This window comes from Coregonus lavaretus (assembly GCF_964263955.1).
Source record: "Coregonus lavaretus genome assembly, contig: HAP1_SCAFFOLD_434, whole genome shotgun sequence".
Taxonomy (NCBI): domain Eukaryota; kingdom Metazoa; phylum Chordata; class Actinopteri; order Salmoniformes; family Salmonidae; genus Coregonus; species Coregonus lavaretus.
In genome coordinates, this window is record NW_028163652.1 from 186,779 (window position 1) to 202,189 (window position 15,411).

Sequence of the window (15,411 nt, forward strand, 5' to 3'; positions counted from 1 at the left end):
ATGACCCATAAGCAATCATTTCTGATGGAAAAGAACAAACATGAAAATATAGATATAACGTTTTAGAAATAAACTCCTTATAAATTCATAAACAACATTGTCATCTCACCTCTTAGCTTTGGTGTCATGTTCCCAAGAGAGATTCATTTTAGAGCGAGGGACCCCCTCCTCTCTCTCCCCAGACAGACTCATTTTAGAGGCAGGGACCCCCTCCTCTCTCTCCCCAGAGAGACTCATTTTAGAGGCAGGACCCCCCTCCTCTCTCTCCCCAGAGAGATTCATTTTAGAGGCAGGGACCCCCTCCTCTCTCTCCCCAGAGAGACTCATTTTAGACCACTGACCCCTAAACAGATATGCAGCATGTTGGTTGTGGTGAACACAGTGACAACTAATTCTTGAAGGTCAATTGTTCTATTTTATTCATTATCTCTTAGAAATAAAATATTTACTAACAGACACATCCAAACAGTCAGGTGATTAAATGCAATCACATCAACATGTAGTCATGACTGATATGTTTCACCTTTTCTTCATGTAGTGGAACAAATAATAATAACAGTAGTAATAATAATAGTAATAATAGTAATAATAATTTGATGGAAGTTACAATATGAAATATTAAAGCTGATCTAAAACTAAAAATAAAATAAAATAAAATAAAAATGATAATAATGTCTCACTTTCTCTTGTAATAATTCCACTCATTCTAGTGTGTTGCTTTGTTCAACAGGTCTGATATTATTATGATATTATTGAATTTAATACATAATATCAATGTTAAGAAAAGTACGTTCAGGTTTCATACCAAATTACACAGGAAGCAGGAGCTCATTGTAATTTTGAAAACAACAAATGTTCTGATATTCTGAAAGATAATTCAGAACTATGATACATAACATTTTTACAAATTATAAAATATAACGAATCGAATATACGAATCCTATAATACGAGATATGAACAATATGTTTTAGAATTTGACTTGCCTATGCCCAGTTAGCACCATTTTGTATGATTGAACTGACACGTACCTGTCCCAGGTGAAATGAACTGTTAGGTCTGAGTGTTTTACTGTCATTCTCTATACTATAATAACACCATATATTTAATTTCCCTACACACTTTACAATAATCCCTTGGAAGAGTCTTACCTTGTAGCCTGTATTCACAACCAGAACATGGCAAGTCATTGAGATATTTTCCGTTGTGCTGAGAGAGCACCTTCCTGATGACAAGTGGCTCTGTATCTATGTTCTAGGTACAGTTGATATTTGGATGCAATAATATCTGGTCAAAGTCCAGTGACTCAACACCATAGTATAGCATTAACATAACAGTAGTTTAACCTTTGGCCAGTAATGGCCATGGCATACTATAAAATGTAGAATCATTATGACGGATCCAGTTTCAACATATCTCTAACTTTGAAGTATACAATAGGGTCCTAAATTATTAAATTAAATTAATTAATACAAATATAATCACTCAGAGAAAGAGATTGTTTAACAAGTAATATTTTTTTTCTCAAAAAGGTAGCGGTCAAAATTGACACCCCCGTTCAATACCTCCCTTGTGAGAACACATTAGGAGTGATATTAGACCATTTCTCCATACAGAATCTTTCCAAATGGCCAACTACAGGAAGGTAAAGGTACAACTAAACAAACAATAAAGAAACAAATCTCCCTAACTGACGGGAGGCTTGAATCTTAGTCATTTACCCACCGGCCTCTTACTACTATCCCAATGTATACATTCTACCAACATCATACATAAATAATCCCTGGTAGGATCCTTACTACTATCCCAATGTATACATTCTACCAACATCATACATAAATAATCCCTGGTAGGATCCTTACTACTATCCCAATGTATACATTCTACCAACATCATACATAAATAATCCCTGGTAGGATCCTTACTACTATCCCAATGTATACATTCTACCAACATCATACATAAATAATCCCTGGTAGGATCCTTACTACTATCCCAATGTCTACATTCTACCAACATCATACATAAATAATCCCTGGTAGGATCCTTACTACTATCCCAATGTATACATTCTACCAACGTCATACATAAATAATCCCTGGTAGGATCCTTACTACTATCCCAATGTATACATTCTACGAACATCATACATAAATAATCCCTGGTAGGATCCTTACTACAATCCCAATGTATACATTCTACCAACATCATACATAAATAATCCCTGGTAGGATCCTTACTACTATCCCGATGTATACATTCTACCAACATCATACATAAATAATCCCTGGTAGGATCCTTACTACTATCCCAATGTATACATTCTACCAACATAAATAATCCCTGGTAGGATCCTTACTACAATCCCAATGTATACATTCTACCAACATCATACATAAATAATCCCTGGTAGGATCCTTACTACTATCCCAATGTATACATTCTACCAACATCATACATAAATAATCCCTGGAAGGATCTCTCTCCACCCCCCTAACCCAACTCAATCCCTAACCCAACTCTATCCCTAACCCTAACACAACTCAATCCCTAAACCAACTCAATCCCTAACCCTAACCCAACCCTATCCCTAACCCTAACCCTAACCCAACTCTATCCCTAACCCTAACACAACTCTATCCCTAACCCAACCCTAGCTCCAAGCAACAGCACTGTGGCAAGGACTGGATGTTGTTTGGATGAATAGTGATCTGTATGATTTTTAACAAGCAACTCCACTCTACTACAAAGTTCATATTCAATGTGATAAAAACAACTTGTTCCTTACTTTTTATTGTTAGAAACCACTTTTCAGACCTTGTTTTTCCATGACCACATTTAAATGTACCCCTTGATTTCTGTTGAAATATTTAGTGTTTGTGTCTGTATCTTGTTGAACTTTCCAGCAGAAGGGATCCAGGTGGGTATCTGAAGTTCAATTGATCCTGATTGTTTACTGGTTTGATGCCAGGAACAACTAGTGAAGATATCAACACACAAGAGCTTTCATTGGTTCTATGGTTGGTTCAACTAGATATGTATTCTGTACCTAATTATAGATCCATCTGTGGTTGGTTCAACTATATATGTATTCTGTACCTCATTATATATCCAGCTATGGTTGGTTCAGCTAGATATGTATTCTGTACCTCATTATAGATCCATCTGTTGTGGGTTCAGCTAGATATGTATTCTGTAACTCATTATAGACCCATCTGTGGTTGGTTCAGCTAGATATGTATTCTGTATCTCTATATAGACCCATCTGTGGTTGGTTCAACTAGATATGTATTATGTACCTCATTATAGATCCATCTGTCAGCATTGTAAACAATGTCAAGTCTAGAGTGGAATGTCACACACACGGTTTGTGATACCACAACTGTCTCACAACAGTTCCTCTGCATTACAGCCCCACCCTGTGGTTAACATCAGTATTGCAGCTGTGTCAATCAGGCCAGTTTGGAGTGGATGAATTAAATAGTCTTTCAAGGGTTTTTATTTATCTAAACATTATTTTTGGGGGTTTTTGCCGCAAAATTGTATTTGTACAGAAAGGGCACACGTAGAAGACACACGTAACTAGTATTGTTAAAATAATTTAATAACACAACACTAACAACCAGGCTATACAGTAGAAGAACGGCTGAGACAAAACACAATTTTCATTTCAGAATCCTAGTAAACAATACAGTAGCTGTATTTGGTGTATCACAAAAACATTTACATTTACATTATATTTACGTCATTTAGCAGACCCTCTTATCCAGAGCGACTTACAAAATGGTGCATTCACCTTATAGCCAGTGGGATAACCACTTTACAATATGTTTTTTTTTTTTTTACAGTAATGCTCATTCGTTCATTAACACAATTATAATTAGTTGGATCCTAAACATATATCCATGTTCCTTCATCAAGAAAACTGTTGTTGTTTATTAATTAACTTTGTCTGAAGGAGATGGCTAGCCTGATGGCCAGTCTGTTCTTGCTTTCTTGCCAACTCTTTGTGGAAGTGTCATGTTTGACTTGACAATGACAAGCTAGGAGTTGACACTACTCTATAGTAAAGCAAAATAAACATTTAAAAGGTTTTTTAAATGTTGGCTTTTTTCCTAAACGCTGATATCACAGCTTTATCTCTTTGGCACAGAGGAGAAAGTATGAAAACAACAAGCGCTCTAACAATGAACTGAGCTCAACAAAGCAACTCAACCCCACTATGTACTAAAGGTGCTTTAACAATGAACTGAGCTCAACAAAGCAACTCAACCCCACTATGTACTAAAGATGCTTTAACAATGAACTGAGCTCAACAAAGCAACTCCACCCCACTATGTACTAAAGGTGCTTTAACAATGAACTGAGCTCAACAAAGCAACTCAACCCCACTATGTACTAAAGGTGCTTTAACAATGAACTGAGCTCAACAAAGCAACTCAACCCCACTATGTACTAAAGGTGCTTTAACAATGAACTGAGCTCAACAAAGCAACTCAACCCCACTATGTACTAAAGGTGCTTTAACAATGAACTGAGCTCAACAAAGCAACTCAACCCCACTATGTACTAAAGGTGCTTTAACAATGAACTGAGCTCAACAAAGCAACTCAACCCCACTGTGTACTAAAGATGCTTTAACAATGAACTGAGCTCAACAAAGCAACTCAACCCCACTATGTACTAAAGGTGCTTTAACAATGAACTGAGCTCAACAAAGCAACTCAACCCCACTATGTACTAAAGGTGCTTTAACAATGAACTGAGCTCAACAAAGCAACTCAACCCCACTATGTACTAAAGGTGCTCTAACAATGAACTGAGCTCAACAAAGCAACTCAACCCCACTATATACTAAAGGTGCTCTAACAATGAACTGAGCTCAACAAAGCAACTCAACCCCACTATGTACTAAAGGTGCTTTAACAATGAACTGAGCTCAACAAAGCAACTCAACCCCACTATGTACTAAAGGTGCTTTAACAATGAACTGAGCTCAACAAAGCAACTCAACCCCACTATGTACTAAAGGTATGTAGAACTGTAATGAACATTAAACAGCAGACATTATGTACATCTTTACACTGGAACATGGATTGTCTGTTCTTCTCTGTAGTTTACTCACACATGGGTGTGTATAATGTAGACCTGGGTTCAAATAGGATTTGTTTTCTTGCAAATGCCTAAACTGGGCTTGATTGAGCTTGCCTGGCACAATGAAACCAATGGAATATTGCCAAAAGTACAAACACTCAAAAATGTAATCAAATGCTCAAAGTGTTTGACGGAAAACAAATACTATTTGAACCCAGGTCTAGTATGTGGTCCTATTAGTTTCCTGTTTCAGATCTGTGTGGTTCAAACCAACTCTTAGTTTCCTGATTCAGATCTGTTTAAACCAACTCTTAGTTTTCTGATTCAGATCTGTTGAAACCAACTCTTAGTTTCCTGATTCAGATCTGTTGAAACCAACTCTTAGTTTCCTGATTCAGATCTGTTGAAACCAACTCTTAGTTTCCTGATTCAGATCTGTGTGGTTCAAACCAACTCTTAGTTTGCTGATTCAGATCTGTTGAAATCAACTCTTAGTTTCCTGATTCAGATCTGTTGAAACCAACTCTTAGTGTCCTGATTCAGATCTGTTTAAACCAACTCTTAGTTTCCTGATTCAGATCTGTTGAAACCAACTATTAGTTTCCTGATTCAGATCTGTTTAAACCAACTCTTAGTTTCCTGATTCAGATCTGTTTAAACCAACTCTTAGTGTCCTGATTCAGATCTGTTTAAACCAACTCTTCTGACTCATTGTCATGCCATGTATATCTAAAGGAGTTGGCTAAAGCACACACAGATCTGGGACCAGACTAATGTATCCGTGGGTTGCCAGTTAGACTGTTTGTCTGGTCTCTGGTCTGTGGTCAGCAGTGGTGGCTGGTGGCATGGAGGACAGGCGCATAATAATGTCTGGAATAAAATGAATGGAATGGTATCAAACGCATCAAACACATACGTACAATTCCATTCACTTCATTCCAGTCCTTATTATGAGCCGTTCATCCTCCCCTCACCAGCCTCCTCTGGTGGTCAGTGGGTACAGCATGGTTGGGCTCAATTCCATTTAAATTTCAATCAATTCAGTAGGTTAACCTCATTAAGAAGCATTGAAGAGAATTGTAACATTAGTGTACTTCCTGAATTGACTCCATCCCTGGGGCAAAGTGCTGTGTTCTTCTGGTGGTGGTGGTGTGAGGCCTTAACCTCAGCCTCCCTCCCTCTCTCATTCCCTCTTCTTCAGTACCATGTAGATGAGACCACTGACCAGACACAGAAGGAAGGACACCCAGGCCAGGACGTAGGCAAAGCCCAACGCAGCATCCACCTCCCCATCTGGACACATCACCGTGTAGATTATAGCTCCACACATCACAAACAGACCTGGAGAGAGGAGAAGGAAGAGAGAGGAAGGGGGAGGAAATGAGAGAAAGACAGAGAGACAGAGAAGAGAGAGAGAAGAGAGAGAGAGGACAGAGAGAGAGGAGAGAGAGACGAGAGACAGAGAGAGAGAAAGAGAGAGACAGAAACAGAGAGAGAGACAGAGAGAGAGACAGAGAGACAGAAACAGAGAGAGAGACAGAGAGACAGAGACAGAGACAGAGACAGAGAGAGAGACACAGAGAGAGACAGAGAGACAGAGAGACAGAAACAGAGAGAGAGACAGAGAGACAGAGAGAGAGACAGAGAGACAGACAGAGACAGAGAGAGAGACAGAGAGACAGAGAGACAGAAACAGAGAGAGAGACAGAGAGACAGAGAGAGAGACAGAGAGACAGAGACAGAGAGACAGAGAGACAGAGAGAGAGACAGAGAGACAGAGAAAGAGACAGAGAGACAGAGAGAGAGACAGAGAGAGACAGAGAGACAGAGAAAGAGACAGAGAGACGAGAGACAGAGAGAGACAGAGAGACAGAAACAGAGAGAGAGACAGAGAGAGAGACAGAGAGACAGAAACAGAGAGAGAGACAGAGAGACAGAGACAGAGACAGAGAGAGAGACAGAGAGACAGAGAGACAGAGAGACAGAGAGACAGAGAGACAGAAACAAAGAGAGAGACAGAGAGAGACAGAGAGACAGAGACAGAGACAGAGAGAGAGACAGAGAGAGAGACAGAGAGACAGAGAGACAGAAACAGAGAGAGATACAGAGAGACAGAGACAGAGACAGAGACAGAGACAGAGACAGAAAGAGACAGAGAGACAGAAACAGAGAGAGAGACAGAGAAGAGAGAGAGAAGAGAGAGAGAAGAGAGAGAGAGAGGACAGAAAGAGAGGAGAGAGAGACGAGAGATAGAGAGAGAGACAGAGAGAGAGAGAGAGAGACAGAAACAGAGAGAGACAGAGAGAGAGACAGAGAGAGACACAGAGACAGAGACAGAGAGAGAGACAGAGAGACAGAAACAGAGAGAGAGACAGAGAGAGAGAGAGACAGAGAGACACACGTGCCTTGAGTGCCTGTTATTAAAGATATTTGTGGGATTTTTCACCATCTAATCTTGGCATGGGATTGTTTCATGACAGAAATGTATTTGTTTAAAATCTATCACTTGATGGTTTCATTTCAGAGAGACAAACAATCTATTTTTTTCCCCAAAATGCTATATATCTGCCTCATTCTCAGAGAAACAAGTAGTACTGCTAGGTTTTTTCACTGTCAAATGTAACAAACTCATGTAACGACATAAAAAATCTGTACAAATGATACATTTGTGACATCAATATTTAAAAAAATGTTTGAAAAATAATTATATACAGTCCAGTTTTATGAGATTTTCATCTCCAGGCAATCAGACTAGCTGGCCTCCGCCCAGTACACTGCCCTGAACTTAGTCACTGTTTCTAGCTGGCCTCCGCCCAGTACACTGCCCTGAACTTAGTCACTGTTTCTAGCTGGCTATCACCCAGTACTCTACCCTGCACCTTAGTGACTGCTGCCCTATGTACCTAGTCATTGAACACTGTTCACTTTAATAGTGTTTACATACTGCTTACCCTCTTTATATGTATATACTGTATTCTAGTCAAGGCATTGTTTTTTCCTGATATTTCTTCATTTCTTCTTTTTATTTTGGGGATTTGTGGGTATTGTTTTTCAAATATGTGTATGTGACCAATACAATTTGATTGATTTTTGGTATAAAACATTTACCTTTAACATTTGAGTAATTTAGCAGTTGCTCTTATCCAGGGCCTGGCTTCCGCTGTCACTTTATACACAGAAGATCTCCGCTAAGCATAGAATTACATGATCTATCCGTATCTCTGCGACTTCCAATAACTTCAGAACAAAATTGACTACAAATACATAGTTGCCAATGTCTTCGCAATCGATACAAAGAATTGATATATACAATTATGCTTCAAATGAAAACTGAGATGACTGTATTAAAATATAAACAGTAGGCTATAGGGCTATTTCAATCATATTGAAATACATTTCATGTTCAATTAATTGAGTTCTATTTTGCTACTTGTAGGCTACTCTCAATATACGCTACATGGTCAAAAGTATGTGGACACCCCTTCAAATTAGTGGATTCGGCTATTTCAGCCACACCTGTTGCTGACAGGTGTATAAAATCGAACAGACAGCCATGCAAGCTCCATAGACAAACAATGGAAGTAGAATGGCCTTACTAAAGAGCAAAGTGACTTTCAATGTGGCACCATCATAGGATGCCACCTTTCCAACAAGTCAGTTCGTCAAATTTATGAGACATCACATTTCTGCCCTGCTAGAGCTGCCCCGGTCAACTGTGTGCTGTTATTGTGAAGTGAAAATGTCTAGGAGCGACCGTAAAGTGGTAGGCCACACAAGCTCACAGAACTGGACTGCCGAGTGCTGAAGTGTGTAAAACCGTCTGTCCTTGGTTGCAACTGTCATGGAAATTCAACACAAGGACACTCAAAGTCAATCTTAAATGAATCATTCTTTATTGTCAGCAAGCTGGAGAGGTCACAGTCAAACTTAGATGCATAACGTGCCGGTCTGAAGTGATGGTCCTTTCATAATGCCTTATACGGCTACACAAAAAACCTACATAAACATGATTCATACGATTGGTTCCTGCATGTGACTGGCACCATCTCCTATCTTAACTTATAGGACATATTCTGGGCATTCTGCCAGATGGTCTTAAGGAAGGGGTCATGACGTCCGCCCCCCCCCCCCCCCCCCCCCCCCCCACCCCCCCCATCCCCCCGCTTATATCTTTACCCAGCACAGGCAGGAACCAATGATTGTTTATGACAGAGTGGACAATATGAACATTTTCAAGGCTGTCCCTCCAGACTATACATTTTTCCTCCACATTCCCCCCTCTTATAACTTCTATGATAATAATTGTTCAAATGTAATGCGTATGACTTAAATCAAAGGAGGCTCTATCAAAATACATTACATAATTTCATTAATGATAATACTATCATCATCATAAATCATAATAAAGGTTATCCTTCTATTAACAAGAGCTAATCTAATTTAATTCATAATCATCATCATAAAGCTCAAATCTACAATAAGGTTATACTTTTATCAACGGGAGTGGATCTATCAAAAATACACACACATACACAAGGGATCTGTACATTCAGAGGTGAATAAATCTCTCAAGGTTTAACCATTGTTTTCATAGTTACTTACCACAATCGGGTTGTATTAACATATGTTCTGCATTAACGTATCATGGCAACTGGTTTGATACATTCACCTCTGAAGATAAATAATGTACTTACATTCAGTAATCTTGCTCTGATTTGTCATCCTAAGGGTCCCAGAGATAAAATGCAACATAGTTTTGTTTGATAAAATCCATTTTTATATTGAAATGTAGGAACTGGGTTCTACAGTTTGAACCCCTGCTGTCTCTGGCTCCACACCCTCCCCGCCCGGCCATCTAGATGTGTGAAAGTTAGTGTATAAGCTAATGATCCATCATTTATGACATTCCTGGGAGTGTGTAAACTTACATTTTGTAAAACCATATCATTTTTGTATGTTCTCTATAGTTATGTACTTGAAAATGTATCAATTGACGAATTAGGCACATTTGGGCAGACTTGATACAAAATAGTCCAATATTGCAATGCTTCACTGGATCAATCTGAAACTTTGCACAAACACTGCCGCCATCTAGTGGCCGAAATCTAAACTGCGGCTAAACTGCAATATTATATTGTGGCCTTTCTCTTGCATTTCAAAGTTGATGAAAAAAAAGAAAAAAAAGAAAACACATGACAGCTGCTGAGATCTTATTAGCCCTGGAGACACTGATAGCCTTATAGCATGTTAATAACACAACATAGCAAACTAAGCAAAAAAATGCATGCTGCAGCCCATTGGCCAATTTGGGATCCCCAACTTCCAAACAGGGATTCCAACCAAGTTGCAAGCATCCACTCTGGTTTTGGGGAATTATTCTTAGAAAATAGTGGCAATGTTTTCTGGAAGATCAGTCACATTAGAAGAGTGATCTGGGAGTACAAAAGTAAAACATTCATCATCAATGACTGCACAAGTGCCCCCTTGACCTGCCAGAATATAGTCAAGAGCCTCTCTGTTTTGCAGAGCTAACTTAAGCAATTATTTTAGTTCCCCATTCAATTGTTCCAGGGCATTTATAGTAGCATTGCCAAATTTCTCTATGTGTCTAGAGATGTTACGAATTTGGTCTAGGGCACATGCAACTCCATACCCAGAGAAAAACACCCCAAAGAACCTGGAGGCTGGTGCCTGAGTGTGAGTGACGTCAGCTAGAGACCTCTTATCTCTCCTCATTCCAGGAAGTTTGTAGTCTCTAAACAGAGCCTTCAGATCCTTTTCGTTATCTGGAACGGTTCTCATAGCTGTCACCAAAAACCCAATAGTACAAGTACCTCCCCAGTTCGAGGGAAGGCTATAGTAAGCCATCTGACCACATAGCCAATAGGTGCCATTCGGGGCTCCTTTCAGAGTTGTGCTCTGTTTGTCAACCCACATTTTAAACGGTTCCTTATCGGCCTGACCATTCTCCTGTAGCACTGTTAAATTGCAAGCATTTGATCCATTAAGATTCATAGTACAATTACATTTCAATTCACCCAAATCGTGATCTCCATATCCTCTAATACACCAAGGGGCAGTCATCACCCCAGCCACTGAAATGGGCGGGAGTGAGACATTACCAGGCCTCAGGTAATAGGATACATTGGGTTGATTATATACCTTAACATTGCTGGTCATAGTATAAAAAGGAATGTTTCCTGCCAATGCTATAGTAAAGTTCATCCCTATTGGGACTCCTATAAGGGGCAAGCCTGCCCCTACCTTAACCGGACCCATCCCACACACCCAACAGTCCTTTTCTCTGGATGTCAGGTCGGCAACCATTTCTGCTCTAGAAAAGAACAAATTGTCCTCATGGTTGCGAGGGCCCAGCAGGGTTCTCCTTCTACAATGACCATCTACTTCTGGGCCACTACTCCAGGCCTGCGTTGGCCCCTTTGGCTCAGGACACCTTCTGTCATTACCATCTACTTCTGGGCCACTACTCCAGGCCTGCGTTGGCCCCTTTGGCTCAGGACACCTTCTGTCATTACCATCTACTTCTGGGCCACTACTCCAGGTCTGCGTTGGTTCCTTTGGCTCAGGACTCCTTCTGTCATTACCATCTACTTCTGGGACAATACTCTGGGACTGTGTTGGTTCCTTTGGCTCAGGACACCTTCTGTCATTACCATCTACTTCTGGGCCACTACTTCGGGACTGCGTTGGCCCCTTTGGCTCAGGACTCCTTCTGTCATTACCATCTAATTCTGGGCCACTACTCTGGGACTGCGTTGGCCCCTTTGGCTCGGGACTCTTCTCATCCTCTGTCAGATCTCCAACAAGAGGACAACCTACAGTTCTTATTTGCACTACTGTGCTAATACAGAGGAGGGCCACACTGCACCACCGGAACTGGCCAGGCCCCATCTTCTTCTGGATCAGGAACTCATCTGCAGTGCGACAGGTGGGTCCAGGTATCTCTCTCAGCAACCTTCACTGCAGTGGGGGTGGTCAGAAGAACTTGGTACTGGCCTCTCCACGGGGGTCCTTCCAACTATTTCTCCTGAAGTCTTTCACCCCCATGAAATCACCTGGGTTCAAACAGTGTTCAGCTCCATCTGCTAGATTTAGCAAAGATGACTTCAACCGGGGGAAAAGAGTCTTAAGAACACTGTTAAGGGTGACACAACACTCAACCACGCCTTCCTCCATTTCTTGCAGGGACAACCTGTTCTGGGAAAAAGGTGTATTTGTCATCCGCATGGGACGGCCAGTCAGCACCTCATGTGGAGAGAGACCAGTGACTGTAGGGGATCTGCCTCTCATCGTCATCAGTGACAATGGAAGCACTTTCACCCATGTCAGGCTTGTTTCACCAATTCATTTGGTTAATTTAGTTTTCAAAGATTGGTTCATCCCTTCGACTGCGCCCCCAGATTGGGGATGATAGGCACAATGTGTTCTCAAATCAATCTGCAAACCCTCTGACAGGGACTGAACAATCTCATTCACAAACTGGCGACCATTGTCGGAATACATGTTTGATGGCAGTCCCCACCTAGGTATGATCTCTCTCTCGCTGTGGCTCTCCTGCAAGGGAAAGTTTCAATCCATTTAGAAAACATGTCAACATTCACCAAACAATACTTATTCCCTTGTATACTTATTCAATACTTATACTTATTCACAAGGGGTCAACTCAATGAACTCCATCATTAACTGCTCAAAAGGTCCTTCAGGCCTTGGATGGGATGTGGGAGATACTGAAATGTCGCGTCCAACATTGTTAGTCATACAAATCAAGCGTGTCTTACTGAAATTTTCTGCAAACACAGTAAAACCTGCTGTACCCCAATATTTATTTACAAGATCTACCATCCCTCCTTTTGACACATGGTCTTGACCATGTGACAATTTTGCAAGGAACTGGAATGTACAATGGGGCATGGCAGGTCTGCTCCACACATCAAGCCATACACACGAGGCGTCCTTATGACAGCACCCCGCCCACTTGAGTTTCTGAAAGCATCAGCCATGGCCTGTAAAGCAATGATATTATCGTATCTGAAGATTATGCCTTTGTTAAATGTTTTTCATGACGAAATGGAATGTTGGTTGTTCAGGCCAGAGGGGGGAGGTTTTATGATGTTATTTGAAATGTGCCGCTTGGAGGGTGACGCCCGAGGGGAGACTGGTGATTGGCCAGAAGAAGGGAGTAGCCCCTCCCTTTGCATTGTTTATAAATAGGGGTTAAACGATGAGACGGCAGAACGGCCATAGCAATCTGGGAGCCGTTCTCCGGACATCGCGAGTCTGTATCTATGCTGTAAATTCGTGATTTTAATAAAAGCCTCTAACACGATGCAGCATAGCGAACTCTTTTGTTCATCAGCAATAATGGCCACCATTCATCATATACGACAATATCATTAACAGAGAAAGGGTTGGTGGGAGCTGGAACTGCTGCCATCTGTAGGAAGGGGGAAACAGAAGAAGAAGCAGACAATTTAGCCGCAGTCAGCCTTGGCATTCCCCAGAGAAATGTTATCTTTAGAGGGAGTATGGGCCTGACACTTCATCACCGAGATTGACGAGGGGAGTTGAACAGCCTCCAACAGAGAGGACACAAGTTTCATCAGTCCAGACCACAACTTCACTCACCTCTATCTTTCTCCCATAAATACAATCCTGCAGTGGTTGAACTATCTCTGCATAGTCTTTCATCCACGGACGACAGTAACCAGCCACACCCAACAAAGTCATCATGTGCTGCTTGGTAACAGGTTTAGGCAAAACTTTAATTGCATCTATCTTTGGAGAGGGCGCGACCCTCAGAAATAATGTAATGACCCAAATATTTAACGGAGCTCTGGAATAACTGCATCTTACTGGAGGAAACTTTATGACCATTTTCTGCTAAGAAAATCAACAATGCCCGAGTGTCCTCGTGACATATCTCCTCTGATTTTGAGCAAACCAACAAATCATCAAAATATTGAACCAAAATGCTTCCACCAGGGGCAACAAAACCCTCTGCCAAATCAATCACCATAAAACAACAACTACCTGGAGGCACCTGGTATAAAATGGTACCAGTGTTTGGCACCAGGGGTGCTCTAGCAAGTAATGCATCGTTTACTAGTCTAAGGTCTTGCACAACACGATAATCACCAGATGGTTTCCTAACAGGTCAAATTGGTGTGTTTCATGCATCCAATGTTGGTCTTTGATTTTACCCACAGTTCTTCAGCCAGCTGGCTGCCTACAATAATTACATACAATAATTGCCTACCATTCAGCTGTTTTCTAACCTCATTGTCTGAACCTTTAGCGTTAGGTAGCAAGTGGCTACTGTGCTTGAAATTTAGCTAGCTTGTTGCTACCTGGATAGCTACTAGTAAACAACAGCCGGAACGACCGAGCAAACAGACGCGAACTGGCTGAATCAATTCAGTGGCTAGCTTTGCACTTGGCTAGCTAACAGTAGCTGCTAGGGGTATGTCATAACCTACATTTGTGTTTTGTTTTTTACATATTGATAGCCCGAGTCGCTCAAGGAATTCGGGACATGGGTGACTAGTTAACGTTAGTTTGGCTCTCTCTGTGTGTTCGTGCCGTGAAAGGAGGGGTTCTTCTTTGTCTGAAAGCAATAGCTAGCTAGTTTGATAACTATTCTAGCTAACTAGCTGGCTGAATAAGTTGACGACGGACTCGCTCAAGCTGTCGGGACTAACCCACAACGTTAGACATGGACACGAACGATCTGCTTGCGTGTTGATACACTGGTGGTTTGTTGTGGCCGAGTATTGGCGCTAAACCGTGTTGTTGGAGTCCGGCATGCTAGCTGGTTGTGGCGTCTTATGACTAGCTGCCCGGACGTTTTTCACGGAATAATACTGCACCTAGTTAGCTAGCTGAATAAACTAAGTTAGTCTATTCCTAGAAAATATTGAACCGCTGTAGTTTACAACAACTATAGTTTCTGAGGTGGAAGTTGGGAGTTATATTTGGGAGTTGTGGTGAGGGAGGCCCCGCTCTCTCCTTTCCCAGATGTTTAGTTCATTTCATTCCGATCTCCTCTGCATTATTGTAGCCATCTGCTGCAGCCTGTCAACTATGCCTCTGCCTATCCCTGTTCTCTCCTCTCTGCACAGGCTACACAAACGCCTCACACCGCGTGGCTGCTGCCTCTCTAACCTGGTGGTCCCTGCACGCACCACCCACGTGGAGTTCCAGGTCTCAGGCAGCCTCTGGAACTGCCGTTCTGCTGCCAACAAGGCTGAGTTCATCTCAGCCTATGCTACCCTCCAGTCCCTCGACTTCTTGGCGCTGAC

General features: G+C 41.4%; 1 protein-coding gene across 1 annotated transcript in view; it reads right to left on the reverse strand.

Moving 5' to 3' along the window:
- The window catches only part of LOC311117912 (uncharacterized protein), a gene marked incomplete at its 3' end in the record, with an annotated part of 102,888 nt that extends 101,553 nt beyond the window's left edge, over positions 1-1,335 (reverse strand). The window contains exons 1-2 of the mRNA XM_084192809.1: positions 1,150-1,335; positions 110-343 (exon numbers count right to left, since the gene is read on the reverse strand). Coding sequence (XP_084048935.1) covers positions 110-327 — 218 coding nt within the window. The 5' untranslated portion in view covers positions 328-343; positions 1,150-1,335. The remainder of the gene's footprint in view (positions 1-109; positions 344-1,149) is intronic.
- Positions 1,336-15,411: the final 14,076 nt, after the last annotated feature.